This window comes from Ranitomeya imitator, chromosome 3 (genome assembly GCF_032444005.1).
Source record: "Ranitomeya imitator isolate aRanImi1 chromosome 3, aRanImi1.pri, whole genome shotgun sequence".
In the NCBI taxonomy this organism is placed as follows: Eukaryota; Metazoa; Chordata; class Amphibia; order Anura; family Dendrobatidae; genus Ranitomeya; species Ranitomeya imitator.
The window spans coordinates 844,413,956-844,427,626 of NC_091284.1; the positions used below are offsets into that span (position 1 = coordinate 844,413,956).

Here is a 13,671-nt window from a genome sequence, read left to right on the forward strand (position 1 = left end):
GGAGGACATGAAGCGTCTGCTGCCATGTTCCTCAGGTGATAGGAGGACGTGAAGCGTCTGCTGCCATGTTCCTCAGGTGATAGGAGGAAGTGAAGCGTCTGCTGCCATGTTCCTCAGGTGATAGGAGGACGTGAAGCGTCTGCTGCCATGTTCCTCAGGTGATAGGAGGAAGTGAAGCGCCTGCTGCCATGTTCCTCAGGTGATAGGAGGACGTAAGGCGCCTGCTGCCATGTTCCTCAGGTGATAGGAGGAAGTGAAGTGTCTGCTGCCATGTTCCTCAGGTGATAGGAGGAAGTGAAGCGTCTGCTGCCATGTTCCTCAGGTGATAGGAGGAAGTGAAGCGTCTGCTGCCATGTTCCTCAGGTGATAGGAGGACGTGAAGCGTCTGCTGCCATGTTCCTCAGGTGATAGGAGGACGTGAAGCGTCTGCTGCCTTGTTCCTTAGGTGATAGGAGGACGTAAGACGCCTGCTGCCATGTTCCTGAGGTGATAGGAGGACGTGTAGCGCCTGCTGCCATGTTCCTGAGGTGATTGGAGGACGTGAAGCGTCTGCTGCCATGTTCCTCAGGTGATAGGAGGACGTGAAGCGCCTGCTGCCATGTTCCTGAGGTGATAGGAGGATGTGAAGCACCTGCTGCCATGTTCCTCAGGTGATAGGAGGACGTGAAGTGTCTGCTGCCATGTTCCTCAGGTGATAGGAGGGCGTAAGGCGCCTGCTGCCATGTTCCTCAGGTGATAAGAGGATGTGAAGCGTCTGCTGCCATGTTCCTCAGGTGATAGGAGGACGTGAAGCGTCTGCTGCCATGTTCCTGAGGTGATAAGAGGATGTGAAGCGTCTGCTGCCATGTTCCTCAGGTGATAGGAGGACGTGAAGCGTCTGCTGCCATGTTCCTCAGGTGATTGGAGGACATAAAGCGCCTGCTGCCATGTTCCTCAGGTGACTGGAGGACGTGAAGCGTCTGCTGCCATGTTCCTCAGGTGATAGGAGGACGTGAAGCGTCTGCTGCCATGTTCCTCAGGTGATAGGAGGACGTGAAGCGTCTGCTGCCATGTTCCTCAGGTGATAGGAGGATGTAAGGCGCCTGCTGCCATGTTCCTCAGGTGATAGGAGGACGTGAAGCGTCTGCTGCCATGTTCCTGAGGTGATTGGAGGACGTGAAGCGTCTGCTGCCATGTTCCTCAGGTGATAGGAGGACGTGAAGCGTCTGCTGCCATGTTCCTCAGGTGATAGGAGGACGTGAAGCGCCTGCTGCCATGTTTCACAGGTGATAGGAGGACGTGAAGCGCCTGCTGCCATGTTTCACAGGTGATTGGAGGACGTGAAGCGTCTGCTGCCATGTTCCACAAGTGATAGGAGGACGTGAAGCGTCTGCTGCCATGTTCCACAAGTGATAGGAGGACGTGAAGCGCCTGCTGCCATGTTCCTCAGGTGATAGGAGGACGTGAAGCGCCTGCTGCCATGTTCCTCAGGTGATAGGAGGACGTGAAGCGCCTGCTGCCATGTTCCTCAGGTGATAGGAGGACGTGAAGCGCCTGCTGCCATGTTCCTCAGGTGATAGGAGGACGTGAAGCGTCTGCTGCCATGTTCCTCAGGTGATAGGATGACGTAAGGCGCCTGCTGCCATGTTCCTCAGGTGATAGGAGGACGTGAAGCGTCTGCTGCCATGTTCCTGAGGTGATTGCAGGGCGTGAAGCGTCTGCTGCCATGTTCCTCAGTTGACTGGAGGACGTGAAGCGTCTGCTGCCATGTTTCACAGGTGATAGGAGGACGTGAAGCGCCTGCTGCCATGTTTCACAGGTGATTGGAGGACGTGAAGCGTCTGCTGCCATGTTCCACAAGTGATAGGAGGACGTGAAGCGCCTGCTGCCATGTTCCACAAGTGATAGGAGGACGTGAAGCGTCTGCTGCCATGTTCCTCAGGTGATAGGAGGACGTGAAGCGCCTGCTGCCATGTTCCACAAGTGATAGGAGGACGTGAAGCGTCTGCTGCCATGTTCCTCAGGTGATAGGAGGACGTGAAGCGCCTGCTGCCATGTTTCACAGGTGATAGGAGGACGTGAAGCTCCTGCTGCCATGTTTCACAGGTGATAGGAGGACGTGAAGCGCCTGCTGCCATGTTCCTCAGGTGATAGGAGGACGTGAAGCGCCTGCTGCCATGTTCCTCAGTTGACTGGAGGACGTGAAGCGCCTGCTGCCATGTTTCACAGGTGATAGGAGGACGTGAAGCGCCTGCTGCCATGTTCCTCAGTTGACTGGAGAACGTGAAGCGCCTGCTGCCATGTTTCACAGGTGATAGGAGGACGTGAAGCGTCTGCTGCCATGTTCCACAAGTGATAGGAGGACGTGAAGCGCCTGCTGCCATGTTCCTCAGGTGATAGGAGGACGTGAAGCGCCTGCTGCCATGTTTCACAGGTGATAGGAGGACGTGAAGCGCCTGCTGCCATGTTCCTCAGGTGATTGGAGGACGTAAAGCGTCTGCTGCCATGTTCCTCAGGTGATAGGAGGACGTGAAGTGTCTGCTGCCATGTTCCTCAGGTGATAGGAGGACGTGAAGTGTCTGCTGCCATGTTTCTCAGGTGATAGGAGGACGTGAAGCGTCTGCTGCCATGTTCCTCAGGTGATAGGAGGACGTGAAGCGTCTGCTGCCATGTTCCTGAGGTGATAGGAGGACGTGAAGCGCCTGCTGCCATGTTCCTCAGGTGACTGGAGGACGTGAAGCGCCTGCTGCCATGTTCCTCAGGTGATAGGAGGACGTGAAGCGTCTGCTGCCATGTTCCACAAGTGATAGGAGGACGTGAAGCGCCTGCTGCCATGTTCCTCAGGTGATAGGAGGACGTGAAGCGCCTGCTGCCATGTTTCACAGGTGATAGGAGGACGTGAAGCGCCTGCTGCCATGTTCCTCAGGTGATTGGAGGACGTAAAGCGTCTGCTGCCATGTTCCTCAGGTGATAGGAGGACGTGAAGTGTCTGCTGCCATGTTCCTCAGGTGATAGGAGGACGTGAAGTGTCTGCTGCCATGTTCCTCAGGTGATAGGAGGACGTGAAGCGTCTGCTGCCATGTTCCTCAGGTGATAGGAGGACGTGAAGCGCCTGCTGCCATGTTTCACAGGTGATTGGAGGATGTGAAGCGCCTGCTGCCATGTTTCACAGGTGATAGGAGGACGTGAAGCGCCTGCTGCCATGTTTCTCATGTTTTCCAGTTCGGGGCACCACATTTTAAAAAATAAATAGATAAACTGGAGCAAGTTCAGAGAAGAGCGACCAGAATGGTGACCGGTCTGCAAGCCATGTCCTATGGGGAATGGGTAAAGGATCTGGGAATGTTTAGCTGCAAAAAAGAAGACTGAGAGGAGACTTAATAGCTGTCTACAAATATCTGAAGGGCTGTCACATTGTAGCGGGATCATCATTATTCTTATTTGCAGATGGAAAGAACTAGAAGCAATGGGATGAAACTGAAAGGAGAAGATACAGATAGATATTAGAAAAAACTTTTTGACAATGAGTGGAACAGACGGCCACAAAAGGGGGTGAATCTCCTTCAGTGGAGGTCTTCACACAGAGGCTGGGCAGACATCTGTTTGAGATGGTTTAGTGAATCCTGCATTGAGTAGGGGGTTGGACACGATGACCCAGGACGTCCATTCCAACTCTAACATTCTGTGATTCTATGACATGGAGCGCCTGCTGCCATGTTCCTGAGACATGAAGCTTCTGCCACCGTTTTCCCTCCGGTGATGAGAAAACATGGAGCAAGTTTTCCTCCTGCTGCCATGTTCCTGAGGTAATAAGAGGGTGTTAAACACCTGCTGCCATGTTCCTCATCTAATAGAAGGACATGGTGTACCTCTTGTCGTGTTCCTCAGGTGACAAGAGGACGTGGGCGCTCCTGCCACCGTGTTACTCAGATGATAAGATGACATTGAGCGCCTGCTGCCATATTCCTCAGGTGATAACTTGGCGTTGAGCGGCTGCTGATATATTCCTCAGGTCATAAGAGGATGTGGAGCACCTGCTGCATGCTTCTCAGGTCATAAGAGGATGTGGATTGCCTGCAACCATGTTCCCCAGGTCATAAGAGGATGTGGAGCACCTGCTGCATGCTTCTCAGGTCATAAGAGGATGTGGATTGCCTGCTACCATGTTCCCCAGGTCATAAGAGGATGTGGAGCACCTGCTGCCATGATCCACAGCTGATACAGCTGTGCTCAAAAGTTTGCATACCCCAGAAGAGTTCTTGCTTTCTTGGCCTTTTTTCAGAGAATATGAATGATAACACCAAAACTTTTTCTCCACTCATGGTTAGTGGTTGGGTGAAGCCATTTATTGTCAAACTACTGTGTTTTCTCTTTTTAAATCATAATGACAACCCAAAACATCCAAATAACCCCGTACAAAAGTTCACATAACCTTTTTGCCAAGAAGAGTGGGCAGCTTTACCATCTGAGAAAGTAAAGAACCTCATGCACAACTACCACAAAAGACTTCAAGCTGTCATTGATGTTAGAGGTTGGGTGAAGCCATTTATTGTCACACTATTGTGTTTTCTCTTTTTAAATCATTGTGACAACCCAAAACATCCAAATGACGCTGATCAAAAGTTCACATATCCCATTTCTTAATATTGTGTATTGCCCCCTCTAACATCAATGACAGTGGAGTAGCCATGTGGAGTGCCTACTACCATTTTCCTCAGTTGATAAGAGGACATGGAGCACCTGCCACCTTGTTCCTCCAGTGATAGGAGGATGAGGAGCTTCAGCCATCATGTTCCTCAGATGTTAAGAGGACGTGGAGCACCTGCCACCTTGTTCCTCCAGTGATAGGAGGATGAGGAGCTTCAGCCATCATGTTCCTCAGATGTTAAGAGGACGTGGAGCACCTGCCACCTTGTTCCTCCAGTGATAGGAGGATGAGGAGCTTCAGCCACCATGTTCCTCAGGTGTTAAGAGGACGTGGAGCACCTGCTGCTATGTTCCTCAGGTGATAAAAGGACATGGAGTGCGTTCCGCCATGTTCCTCCTGTGATAGGAGGATGTGCATCAGCTGCTGCCATGTTCCTCAAGTGATAAGAGGACATGGTGTGACTGCTGCCATGTTCCTCAGGTGACAAGAGGACGTGCAGCACTTGCTGCCATTTTCATCAGGTGATAAGTAGACATGGAGCGCTTATGAGTCGCCCGTCAGGGCAGTGGGGTACTTGGTACCGGGTCCGGTCGCAATTAAAGGGGTGGTCCGTGGCCCTGGGCGCCCAAGTAAAAGGGACGGTCTTTAAAGGGGTTGTGAAAATAATGAAAGTTCGTGACACCACCTGTGGTTCTCGGTCTGGGGTGACCGACGCTGCTTAAAGGGGTCCTCTGGGGGCAATGGTGCTGCAGCAAAGATGGTGTCACTTAGCACAGGTGAAGCGGTGTTCCCAGGGCTCCCGTTGTATTTGGCAGGGATGGTGAATGCCGGCAATTAAATGGAGGACACAGGGTTGCAGTCTTTACCTGGTTTACTGGTGCTAAGCAGCGTCAGTCCAGGGTACTGGCAACAGGTGTAGATGAAGTCCAGGCAGCCTGAAGACAAGTGGAAATCCCCTTGACAGGTCAGTTTGGGAGCCTTCCACTATGCGCTGGTCTGTAGTCCCTTGCTGCCTGTAGCTGTCTAACAAGGTCCTCTTTCTTCCTCTGTCCAGGGACAGTACCTGCACGGTAGGCAACTTGAGTCGTTTCTTTGGGGTCTCTGTCCACGGTTACTTCGGACTGTGATTGCTGCTGTACTTCAGTTATTATGTGGGCAAGTCCCTTTTAGCTTCCTGCCCTCCGGTTCTGCTGTGGGACCTGTAGTTCCTCATGACCTCGGGCTCCCGGTGCCCGGTTTCTGCGCTCAGCTTAGTGAGGCCCAGTCGCCGCATTTCTCTAGCGCCTCGGTCCTTCTGTGCTCCTTCACTGTCTGCTACCAACTGTCAACTCTCTGCTTGTCTGCACCAGACTAACTGACTCCTCCTCCAGACCAGGATGTTTATAGGGAAGTTCCCCTTAAACCGGGTTTAGAGCTCCCCCTTCTGGCCTGGAGTCAGAATGTGTTGCATGTAAGGTTACCTGCCAAAGGGACCCCTCCTGTGTCCTGGCATGGCATTACCCTCCCCAAGAGGAGGGCAACACCACTGTGGTACCTGAACTCCTGGGGTGCCACACTTACTGCCATAGTCTGCAGGTGATAAAAGGACATGGAGCTCCTGCCACCATGTTGCTCAGGTGATAAGATGATGCTGAGCACCTGCTGCCATATTCCTCAGGTGATAATTAGGCATTGAGCTCCTGCTGACATGTTCCTGTGGTGATAGCACGTGAAGCTCCTACTGCCATGTTCCACAGGTGATAAGAGGACATGGAGCGCCTGCTGCCATATTCCTCAGGTGATAAGAGGACATGGAGGACCTGCTGCCATGTTCCTCCTGTGATAGGAGGTCATTGAGCGCCTGCTGCCATATTCCTTGGGTGATAAGAGCATATGGAGCGCCTGCTGCCATGTTCCACGGCTGATAAAAGGACATGGATTGCCTTCCGCCATGTTCCTCCTTTGATAGGAGGACGTAGAGCGCCTGCTGCCATGTTCCTCAGTTGATAAAATGACGAGGAGCATCTGCTGCTATGTTCCTCAGGTGATAAGGGAACGTGGAGTGCCTACCGCCATGTTCCTCCTGTGATAGGAGGACGTGGATCGGCTGCTGCCATGTTGCTCGAGTAATAAGTGGACATGGAGCGACTGCTGCCATATTTGTCAGGTGATAAGAGGACATGATGCGACTGGTGCCATGTTCCTCAGGTGTTAAGAGGACATAGACCGCCGGCTGACATGTTTCTCAGATGAGGAGAGGACGTGGAGCGCTTGCTGCCATTTTCCTCAGGTGATAAGTGGATATGTAGCGCCTGCTGACATGTTTCTCATGTGACAAGAGGACTTTGAGCGCCTTCTGCCATGTTCCTCAGGTGATCAGAGGACATGAAGCACCTGTCGATGTGTTACTGCAGTGATAGGAGGACTCAGAATCTATGCTGGCATGTTCCTCATGTCATAAAGGACTGTTGAGCGCCTGCTGCCATATTCCACTGGTGATAGGAGGTTGTGGAACTCCTGCTGTCAGTTTCTGTGGAGCTTCACGTTCATTCTCTGTCTTCTCTCGTTTTCAGGCCATGTTTTAGACTTGTGGGTCACTTTTCAGAGATTGTGGGTCTTCCTGACTAGGGTTCAGCATGAGCTGGAGACGTCTATGCTGCAGTTAGAGGCGGTAAGTGCCGATCTCACAGTCTGTAAGCCCTTATCATTGTGACATGTGACCACCAATGCACTAACCTCCTTGTGTTGCTCTCAGGTATCGGGATTCCAGTCTGTGGACCGGAGTTATCGCTCCTTCCTGGAAGTAACGCTCCTCGATCCCTTGGTATTGTCCATCCTGACCCCCAGCCAGAGACGAGAGTGGCAGTTCTATGGTGATTCTTTGTGCTCTGCCCTTCAGAGGGGCATCATTGTCATGGAGGAGATGATGGAGATGACAGGGGCTGTACTGAGCATCTCCCGTCTGGACTTCCCACGACTCTTCTTCCTCAGTGATCAGGATGTGGTTGATGTCCTCGCTGCCTCTTCTGATCTTCTTGATCGGCTGAACAGCGCTCTTCTCTGCTTTCCACAGTTCACTGATGTGATTTTCTGCCCTGAGTCCACCGAATCTTCCCCCTTCCCACTTATTGGCAACCATGCAACTGTGGCTGTGATCGGGAAATATGGAAAGGTCCTGAATTTAACAGCGCCCATTACCTGGAACCCGAGGACAGTCTCGTGGCTGATAGAACTGGAGCACAGAGTTGGAGAAAGTCTTAAAGAAGAGCTGACAGCATGTCTGTCTGAGGGCCGGCAGAGTGGCCTCCACCGGGCCATTGACTATGAAGACCTGAGGCGGTGGACGCTACACGGGAGGTCCTATCACCTCCAGTGCCTGATCGTCACAGAGGAGGTGGTGTGGTGCGAAGACATGGAGAAGATGATTCTCACTGAGAAGAGGTCACAGCTCAGAGACCAGCAAAATATGAAGGTGGATATCCTGGCACAGATGCTAAGACAAGGGAATAGGACAAGGTCTGAATACCCTTCTCTCCATCAGGAGCAGACCTTCATATCTGCATGGATCAGCCTGGCTGTTCTGCAGCGGGACAGGACATCGTTTCTGCTGGATTCAGGGATGCAAACACTGGATTCCTTCTCTTGGGCCAAGCTGATGAAGTACCGGGCGCCCACACTGTCAGACGCACAGGGAGATGTCAGTGAGACACAACCTAGAGCCAACACCGAAGATTCAGTGGTGCCCGCATCTCCTCTCTGTGTTGTGGATGTGTTGGGGCTTCTATTGCCATATGAATATGAGTATGTCGGGTTAGACATGAAGGTCATGGACACAGCTGTCTCGGACAGGACATCTTTGGGTGTGATCCTGGCACTTGAGTACTATCAGTGTGGAGCTGTGATTGGGTATGATGAAGGCCTCAGGACCCAAACCCTACTGTCACTCGGCAGTGCCCTTGGGCGTCAGGTCGTGGTGCTGAAGTGCTGGGCTGGGCTGAATATTGACCGACTGATGCTTCATCTGCAGGGCGCCCTTCAGGCCGGTGCGTGGCTCGTACTGGACAATGCCCACAAACTGAAATGCCATGTGCTTGCATCACTGGGGCAAACACTGGACAACATCCAGATGTCCTGTCAAGCTTTGATAAAGGAAGAAGGTCATTTGGGGCATATCGGCCAAAGAGTGGAGAGACCAGGACACATCCAAATGGAGGATAGACCATGGTCGGTGATGAGGGGCTATGGCTGCTTTATGACTCTTCCTCACATAGACTCTTCTCTCGCCCTCCCAGGTAGCCTCCATCTTCTCCTTAGACCAATATCGTTCTGTCCTCCGGACCTGCAGAACGTCGCAGAACTTGCTCTTCTGTCTGCAGGTTTCCAAGAGCATTTGGTTTTGGCCAAGAAGTTGTCCTGTTTCCTCAGACTAGCCCAGGAATCGGGAACAGTGACTGCAGCGAGCGCCCTTCCTCTCCTGAACAGTATAGTCCAGAAAGCCATTGTGTCACTGAGGTCAGACGGAGAATCCACGAGAGTGGCTGGAGACTTGGGCTATCAACGATCACCCCCGGACTTGGATTCTGATGGCACCACATGGAGCGCCGGTGTACAGGAGGAGTCGAGTGTGATGAGCGCTCTCCTGGCCTCAGCCCATTGGTCCAGACATCTGATGGATGTTCTGGAACTTGTGTTTCCCATGTCTGTGTCCTCACTGCCCTGCAGTCAGACCACGGCTGAGCTGTCTCACGCAGTACAGCTTCACCTTCACGAGTCCGGACTGGAAGGTCACGCAGAACTCAGTCATAGCATTACCAGGCTTTATCGGGCTATACAGCAGAGTCCAGGAGTCCTCCTGACCGGTCCTTCTGGCAGTGGTAAGACAACATGCTGGAAGGTTCTGCAGCAGGCCCTCAACCATGTGACTGCCAGTGAAGCGGCCACAAGTGCAACAGTGAATACTGCCTTCGGCCCATCCTACCAGTCCGTGCACTGCGTCCATCTCTTCCCTAATAGTCTAAGCCCCGCTGAATTCCTCGGAGGAGCGACAGGCCAGGATGGTGTGATCTCCAGAATCCTGCACAGATCTGAGTCTGCAGCCCAGAAGTGGGTAATTCTGGATGGGGCGGCCGCCCTCGAGTGGGTGGAGCCCATTTCTTGCCTCTTTGGCCCACAGCCAGTTTTAACATTGGCCAGTGGTCAGCGACTACACCTCAGTGACAGAATTAGGTTGATTTTCGAGATGACAGACACTGCAGCCCTCACTCCTGCTCTCTCCTCGCTCTGCAGCATTGTGCACTGTGAGGGGAAAGAAACATGGAGGGCAATACTGATGGCCTCGCTGTCCAGCATGTGTATGAGACACGGCGTCACACGAAACACGCGGCACAAGCTGCGATCTCTCAGTGACTATTTGATACCCAGAACCCTCTGCTTCCTGGAGGAACATGGTGCCTCCGTCCTGTCTCCTCACCACAGTGCACATAGAGTTCACCACGTCTCCTCCTTCTGCTCTATCCTGCAAGCTCTACTGGACCAACATCTCCACCGGGACAACTCCCATCGCCTGCCGGAGCAGGCAGAACCCCTGGCAGATGATGAGGATCCACGGGGAACAAGCGGGTCTGAAGGTAGGTTGGTGCAATGGAAATAATGGACGATGATTTGGGTGCGGGGTTCATTCATCCACTCTCTCTCTCTCTGCAGGTGGAGCGCTGTCTACGAAAGAAGCATTGACTCTTCCTGACAACGACCAGAGTGTCCAGTCTGACAACCACCAACGGGCACAGACCAGCTTCCTGTACGCCCTCATCTGGGCTTTTGGGGGTCATCTCAATTTGAGGTAAGAGAACAGCGCCACAAGTATATATGTCGATATGATCGTGTGAATGGGGGAGGGTGAGTTAAAGGGGTTGTCCAGGTGTGATATGAATTTCTGCAGTGACTCTATGTGACGGCAGACCTCCGAGTCCTTACAGTTCACGCACCGCACACTGTCAGGTGTTGTGAATTCTGTTGTCGGGCTCCCTCCTGTGGTCATGAATGGTACTTCGGCTGGTTCTGTCCATGGACTTCTTCTGGTGGGTGTTTCTGAGTTTCCTTCCACAGGTAACGAGGTTAATTCGTTAGCTTGCTGCTCTATTTAACTCCACTTAGATATTTGCTCCATGCCACCTGTCAATGTCCCAGTATTGGTCTAGTTCACTCCTGGATCGTTCTTGTGACCTGTATTCCCAGCAGAAGCTAAGTTCCTGCTTGTATTTTCTTTGGTTTGCTATTTTTCTGTCCAGCTTGCTATTTTTATTGTTGTCTTGCTTGCTGGAAGCTCTGGGACGCAGAGGGAGCGCCTCCGCACCGTGAGTCGGTGCGGAGGGACTTTTTGCGCCCTCTGCGTGGTCTTTTTGTAGGTTTTTGTGCTGACCGCAAAGTAACCTTTCCTATCCTCAGTCTGTTCAGTAAGTCGGGCCTCACTTTGCTAAATCTATTTCATCTCTGTGTTTGTATTTTCATCTTTACTCACAGTCATTATATGTGGGGGGCTGCCTTTTCCTTTGGGGAATTTCTCTGAGGCAAGGTAGGCTTTATTTTTCGTTAGGAGCTATCCACGGCTATTTCTAGTGTGCGTGATAGGATTAGGGATTGCGGTCAGCAGAGTTCCCACGTCCCAGAGCTCGTCCTTTATTATCAGTAACTATCAGGTCATTCCGTGTGCTCTTAACCACCAGGTCCATTATTGTCCTGACCACCAGGTCATAACAGTACAGGTGGCCCAAAGTACTAATGCATCTCAATAGAGGGATAAGAGAAGTTCTGAGACCATTTTTTTTTCTTTGCAGTGTGTTTTGTCTCTCTTTTCCCCTTTACCTCTGGGTGGTTCAGGACACTGGTGTAAACATGGACATTCAAGGTCTGTCCTCTTGGATGGATAATCTCACTACAAGGGTACAAAACATTCAAGATTTTGTGGTTCAGAATCCGATGTCAGAGCCTAGGATTCCAATTCCTGATTTGTTTTTTGGTGATAGATCTAAGTTCTTGAATTTCAAAAATAATTGTAAATTGTTTCTTGCCTTGAAACCTCGCTCCTCAGGTGACCCTGTTCAACAAGTAAAGATCATTATTTCTTTGTTACGTGGTGACCCTCAAGACTGGGCATTTTCCCTTGCGCCAGGAGATCCGGCATTGCATGATGTTGATGCGTTTTTCCTGGCGCTTGGATTGCTTTATGACGAACCTAATTCAGTGGATCAGGCAGAGAAAATCTTGCTGGCTCTGTGTCAGGGTCAGGATGAAGCGGAGATATATTGTCAGAAGTTTAGAAAGTGGTCTGTACTCACTCAGTGGAATGAATGTGCCCTGGCAGCAATCTTCAGAAAGGGTCTCTCTGAAGCCCTTAAGGATGTCATGGTGGGATTTCCCATGCCTGCTGGTCTGAATGAGTCTATGTCTTTGGCCATTCAGATCGATCGACGCTTGCGTGAGCGTAAAGCTGTGCACCATTTGGCGGTACTATCTGAGCATGGGCCTGAGCCTATGCAATGTGATAGGACTTTGACCAGAGCTGAACGGCAAGAACACAGACGTCGGAATGGGCTATGTTTTTACTGTGGTGATTCCACTCATGTTATTTCCGATTGTCCTAAGCGCACTAAGCGGTTCGCTAGGTCTGCCACCATTGGTACGGTACAGTTGTCTAAATTTCTATTGTCCGTTACTCTGATTTGCTCTTTGTCATCCTATTCTGTTATGGCATTTGTGGATTCAGGCGCTGCCCTGAATTTGATGGACTTGGAGTTTGCCAGGCGCTGTGGTTTTTTCTTGGAGCCCTTGCAGTATCCTATTCCATTGAGAGGAATTGATGCTACGCCTTTGGCCAAGAATAAGCCTCAGTACTGGACCCAATTGACCATGTGCATGGCTCCTGCACATCAGGAGGATATCCGCTTTCTGGTGTTGCATAATCTGCATGATGTGGTCGTTTTGGGGTTGCCATGGCTACAGGTTCATAATCCAGTATTGGACTGGAAATCTATGTCTGTGTCCAGCTGGGGTTGCCAGGGGGTACATGGTGATGTTCCATTTTTGTCTATTTCGTCTTCCACTCCTTCTGAAGTTCCAGAGTTTGTCGGATTATCGGGATGTATTTGATGAGCCCAAAGCCAGTGCCCTACCTCCTCATAGGGATTGCGATTGTGCAATTAATTTGATTCCTGGTAGTAAGTTTCCTAAGGGCCGATTGTTCAATTTATCTGTGCCAGAACACGCCGCTATGCGGAGTTATATAAAGGAATCCTTGGAGAAGGGTCATATTCGCCCGTCGTCATCACCGTTAGGAGCAGGGTTCTTTTTTGTGGCCAAGAAGGATGGTTCTTTGAGACCTTGTATTGATTACCGCCTTCTTAATAAAATTACAGTCAAATTTCAGTATCCTTTGCCGTTGCTGTCTGATTTGTTTGCTCGTATTAAAGGGGCTAGTTGGTTCACCAAGATAGATCTTCGAGGGGCGTATAATCTTGTGCGTATTAAACTAGGCGATGAATGGAAAACAGCATTTAATACGCCAGAGGGCCATTTTGAGTACCTGGTTATGCCATTCGGGCTTTCCAATGCTCCATCAGTATTTCAGTCCTTTATGCATGACATCTTCCGAGAGTACCTGGATAAATTCCTGATTGTGTATTTGGATGATATTTTGGTCTTTTCGGATGATTGGGAGTCTCATGTGAAGCAGGTCAGAATGGTGTTCCAGGTCCTTCGTGCGAATTCCTTGTTTGTGAAGGGGTCAAAGTGTCTCTTTGGAGTTCAGAAGGTTTAATTTTTGGGGTTCATTTTTTCCCCTTCTACTATCGAGATGGACTAGTAGAGTTATCTCTGAGATTCATTGTTCAGTGTTGGCTGGGCATCCTGGAATCTTTGGTTCTTTTGTGCGTTCTTTTGTGCGTTCTTTGTGCGTTCTTTTGTGCAGTCCTGTGGGACTTGTGCTCGGGCTAAGCCCTGCTGTTCTCGTGCCAGTGGTTTGCTTTTGCCCTTGCCGGTCCCGAAGAGACCCTGGACACATATTTCTATGG

At 51.1% G+C, this 13,671-nt stretch overlaps 1 protein-coding gene across 1 annotated transcript in view; it reads left to right on the forward strand.

The window, feature by feature from the left end:
* The window catches only part of DNHD1 (dynein heavy chain domain 1), a 349,228-nt gene that overhangs the window by 153,836 nt on the left and 181,721 nt on the right, over positions 1 to 13,671 (forward strand). Inside the window, exons 19-21 of the mRNA XM_069760007.1 lie at positions 7,180 to 7,277; positions 7,362 to 10,233; positions 10,310 to 10,445. Of these exons, the coding sequence (XP_069616108.1) occupies positions 7,180 to 7,277; positions 7,362 to 10,233; positions 10,310 to 10,445 (3,106 nt within the window). The remainder of the gene's footprint in view (positions 1 to 7,179; positions 7,278 to 7,361; positions 10,234 to 10,309; positions 10,446 to 13,671) is intronic.